Source organism: Helobdella robusta (assembly GCF_000326865.2).
Source record: "Helobdella robusta unplaced genomic scaffold HELROscaffold_17, whole genome shotgun sequence".
NCBI lineage: Eukaryota > Metazoa > Annelida > Clitellata > Rhynchobdellida > Glossiphoniidae > Helobdella > Helobdella robusta.
Window position 1 is genome coordinate 110,096 of NW_008703942.1, and position 5,303 is coordinate 115,398.

General features: G+C 29.6%; 1 protein-coding gene across 1 annotated transcript; it reads left to right on the forward strand.

Moving 5' to 3' along the window:
• The first annotated feature begins 1,963 nt into the window (after window positions 1-1,963).
• HELRODRAFT_190959 (hypothetical protein) lies at window positions 1,964-4,921 on the forward strand. Its single transcript, XM_009015840.1, has 8 exons — window positions 1,964-2,253; window positions 2,609-2,707; window positions 2,775-2,930; window positions 3,011-3,162; window positions 3,259-3,397; window positions 3,506-3,632; window positions 4,298-4,516; window positions 4,557-4,921. Exons 1-7 carry the CDS (start codon window positions 1,993-1,995, stop codon window positions 4,390-4,392), a joined length of 1,029 nt encoding a protein of 342 aa, XP_009014088.1. The 5' UTR covers window positions 1,964-1,992; the 3' UTR covers window positions 4,393-4,516; window positions 4,557-4,921.
• The last annotated feature ends 382 nt before the right edge of the window (window positions 4,922-5,303 follow it).

Consider the following 5,303-nt stretch of genomic DNA (forward strand, 5'->3'; position numbering starts at 1 on the left):
AAGATAGTATTGGAAGGGTCCATGGCAATCATGCAGGGCCACCATGGGTGACCACTCACTCTTCCCCATAACATATCGCCTACATTCCATTGAGGCTTAGATATTACAATACCTGGAATTGAAACTACACGTGAGGAAGTTGCTTCAGATTTTTCGCCATTAGTGAAGTCATCATTTGATGTTCCAGCAATATTAGAACAGTTAGTATCAGTCGGTGGGTTGACCACATCAGATGAACAAACCACTGATGTTGTGTCATCAGCACAATGATTTTTTCCAGGTCTGTTATCTGAAATATTCTTCTCCTTCTTCAAAACTGAAACCTCCAAAGAATTATCACATGAAGATGGCATCATCAAATCTGGTTTCATATGATGAGTTGTACATTTTGAACAAGACTTATCATTATCGTCAATAAAAATACTTTTTTCAAGTGCAGCATCATTATTGTCATTCTTCAAACCATTGTTATTAGTGTTATCTTTGCAATTATTACAACTATCATTGCTATTATTATGAAAAATATCGGTAATTGGATTTATAAATTTCTTTTCTGTTAGCAAACTAGAAGATGAATGTTCATCGTGATGATTTATTTTTGACATTTTTGTAGGATGTGCACTGTTGAAAGTTATTGAATCATTAATGTCAACTAAAGTTTTGATGTTATCACAATTCAGTTTTCCTTGGTCGATTTCCAAATTATTCTTCATAATTTCCTCATCGAAATTACAATTAGTGACAGATCCACAAACTGGAATCAAACCATGATCCATTTTCTTATAGAAAAATACCTGGTATTCGGATTATATAAAAAAATATTTTTTATAATATAAAAATATACAACATAATGAAAAACATATAATATAATAATTATTCAATAAATATAAATGCCATCGTCAGATCAGCTAATTTGATTGATTCATTGATGAATTGAATGGTTAAAGATTTTAAACTTAAAAATAAATTGTCAAGTCTAACAAACAAAAATTGTTCATGAATCCCTAACCAAATGCTAAGCAAAGTCAAAATTGAAAATAGATGATGCGAAGGACTAACCAACTATCTTACTAACTTTTAGAACTAAGTTAGTATTTATTACTAGCTCAACGAAATAACAGAAATCTAATAATATAATAATACATAATACTTAATAGATATAAAAAAATAATAAAAACATTTACTATCAAAACAATCATTAATTAAAAAAGAAATCGCTTACTTGTACAAACTGTAACTTGCACGGTGACGAAGACGAGATCGTCGAACGATAACTTCGCAACCGCTAAACTGACTTTTGTGCAATTATTTCCGAAAAATAAGAAAAATAACCATGCATAGTCAACCAACACAGTTAATATAGGAAAAGTTCTTTGCATTTTACAATCAGTTATCTGTTCTTTGGTGCATAGTAATTTTTATTTTATGATACCCTAAGGTCCCTTAGGCCTAAATAAATAATAATCATTAAATTTTACAATAATTTCAATAGGAAAATGTTTTTGATAGCGACCACGAAACCCACACTGACTCATTTAGATTTAACATTGGCAGATCTTCAGATCTTGTACCATACATCTTGGTAATCTAAAATCAAGAATTTTATTTAAATTAATCACAAAAAAAGGAGCTGAATTTTACTAACAAAGAATCAAATGGCGGTGATTTTGATAATTAAAGAAAGATTTCAGTAGAGATCAATGAGGTTTCAGGTAGGATATTATTGTTCTACACTCTGCAGTCTACACTCAGATTTTACAGTGATAAATTTGAATAATTTCAATAAATTGTGTCTAAACTCATCAGTTATTCATTTTAAATTAAAAATTGTCGTCATTTCAAAATACCATTAAAAAACCTTTTTGTTTAACTGAAATTTTAGTTTAAAGTTTATTAAACTTAGTTGAGCTGATCAGTGTCCAATGTAAACAGGAAAGTTCTTCAAATTTTTTCAAGTGTTTATTTTTAAGTGAATCATAATTAATAAAAATAATGGCTAAGTCGTCTGAAAAACAAATCATCCTCAACAATCTAACAAAATTGGTTGAACATGCTCTGGATAACAACATAACAAAAGAGAAGATTGCTCTTCTTGCTCAACAAGTCCATGAAGAATTCAAAAAGAAAAATCAGAGAAGTTTCCTGCAGAAGAACAAATGCCTCACTTTGCTCATTGCTCTTGTTGGCATATGTGTGACTTGGGACTTTGCTAACAAACTGTTATTTCTATCTATTCGATTTGGATTGCTAAAGGTAAAATTGACTTTTGCAATACAAAATACAATACATTAATTAATTAATAAATTAAAGTTATAGCTGATAATTAAATTATTTATTTATAGTCATTTAAATAATATAAGTTGAACTAGTTTTTCGTTTATTTTATTCAAATTAAATAAACCTAGATCTAATCATAGATTGAACTTAATTTAAATTTTTAATATTTAGTAATTAAAATGTTTTTGTTAATAATGATGAATATTCATTAAAATATAAATTTCACTAATTTAGTTTTTTACCTTGTTTATGTTTAGAATACATGATAATAATTTTCTTTTTGATAAATTATATTTATTTTTGATTTATTAAATTTGTTTATTTAAAAAAGCTTCTGAATTTTTATGATTGGACCCTATTTTATAACCAAAGTTGTATTTTGGAGAATCCTTTTTATATAAATCCAAATGATGACAACAGTACCTGCAATGTGAGTCTCTTCTGCCCAATTCAATCTTAAATCTCTCCAGATATTTATTTATGAATATATTTTGCAGGGCTGTGCACATTTAAAGAGCATATTAAGCGCTGAGAATGTCTCAGCTAGAGACATATTGAAGAGCCACATCCAAAAGAGCATACCAATCATTGTTAAGGATGCTGTCCATGATGATTGGTCGGCAAAAAAATTTAACATGTCTTTTTTGTTTGAAGTAAGTGGAGACTGATTATATTGATATGGTTAATTATTTAATTTATTTAAAAATGAATTTTGATACATAATTTTTGTTAGATATTTGAAGAACGTGAAATGAAATCATCTGAACCTTGTTACATGCATACAAACAAAGTAGAGAGCACTGAAAAACTGGTTACCATTAGTGATCTGGTTTCACTGCTGTCACAATCAGCAGAACATAGTGAGGATAGCTGGTATGCCTTCTGGTAAGTCTTGTACTGACTCACACCCACACACACACACACACATACACAAGATATCATTATAAATTTTTTATTAAAAATTAACCAATATTCCAAAAGGGAAAACTGTAACAAAAATGTTGTGAGAAGTTTACGAAAGTACTACAAAAGGCCATACTTTGTTCACCAATCTGTTGAAATAGCTTTTGTTAATTGGATTATGGTGTCACATAACTATGAAGCAGATCATTACATCAAAGTATTTATTTATCTATCTTTTTAAATAGGCAACCTTCCACATTAATTTTTAATTAATTCATCGGAACATGCATTTAAACTGCAAATATTCAATCACTACACCAAACAGACTGACATAGGAACGACAGTGACATGGTATGTTCAGCTGAAGGGTACCAGTGAAATTGTTCTCCAACCTTCTCGCTGCAACCAGACTTGTAATGATCTTCACGCCCTTCTTCACGAGGGTGAGACAGGTATGAAAGGGTTTGTACACCACACACACACACACGCATATGCACACGTGCACCCACACATTTATGTTCATCAACATCATTCTATTATTTTAAATCACAACAAATTTGTGACTATATTAAACAATTTGAATTGAATGCTTATGACGGGATTGTGTTTATGTTAAATGGTTCATAGTTACTTTGGTTCATATGAATTAAATATACAGTTTGACAATGCTCTCGTCATAACATTAAACCCTTCCATCACGTTTCAATGATTGAATAAATATTCATCATTTCTATGTATCCTCAGGCCAATCCCTATATGAACTTTACATTTTGTTATTTTCTTTCTCCAGCTCAATAAAAAAGTGTAACGTTCAGTCTGGTGATGAAATAATATATTGGTGTATCAAATAATAGGCCAATTTATTAGAGTAATCAGCAGACCCAGATTAACACACTCAATAGTCATGAGCTGAATGGAGTAAAATTAAGAATTCCCCTATTTATCAGCACGCACATCTTTGTACGCCTTCCTCACTCTGCTGCAACACATCTCAACATATCTGTGTCAACTGCGACTACCAAATAACGATAATGATAATAACAACAACAACAATAATAATAATATAATTTAATGATAAATAACAATAATAATAGCGACGTTGATACCTCCCCAACAGTTCTGTGGATGCAGCCTGACTGGTACTTGGCATACCGACCATTAGGAGCCTTAAATGATAATATATCCATGATGTTTGGAGGGTTCGTTGAGTGAAATCAAGTTTTCTTAATTTATTACGAGCTTCATTACAATTCTGTGCAACGATTCATTAATTTATGATTTACATACACAAATAAAACTTGAAATTTGTCACTTACACGTGGGCGTGTGCGTTTGTAAAAGCCTCATTATTACGTACTTAGTGAGTGACCAAAACCATTATTTAAAACATTTTTACTTTCACTTTTTAGCAAATCTATGATGAACTATTTAGAAAGATAGTTTTTAATGGTGTCATGACATGTGTAACGATGTTTTGAGAGGTAAACTAGTGAATTGTTTTTGTTGAAAAAACAATACAATGCAAACAATACATGAAACATTTTTAAATTCATTTTTCTATTGTTACTAATCGTGAAATGAAACGAAGAATACTTTGGGACCATCTGACAGTTTTTTTTTATTTACCACCACCTTACGTAGCGTCATCTCTAATTCTACATTCACTATGAAAAATTCAAACTGGGAATATTTTTAATAGAATTTATTAAGAAACTTTTTATAAACTTTTACAACATATTAATTGATCGAATATTGAAAAGAACACCATCCGGTTTTCTTTTCAATATTATCTGGTTAAAATGCAGTTCAAATAATAAATATGACATAAATAGGCAATTTCAAACAATGTTATGCCGATATATATATATATATATATATATATATATATATATATATATATTTATATATTTTTACAATATTCTATAAATTCTACCGAATGTTTGGCGTTAATATGTTTGTAGTTCGTTTTTTCGATTTTTCTCACTAAAGTTTTTTGTTGAACGTTTAGTTTATTAAAATTCAAAATAAACTTATTTTTCGAATTCATGCTGCAAATAAGGCCATATTTCGATTCCGAATGAATCATCATCAGTGCTCCTTGTTGTATATATAGGGAAATATGA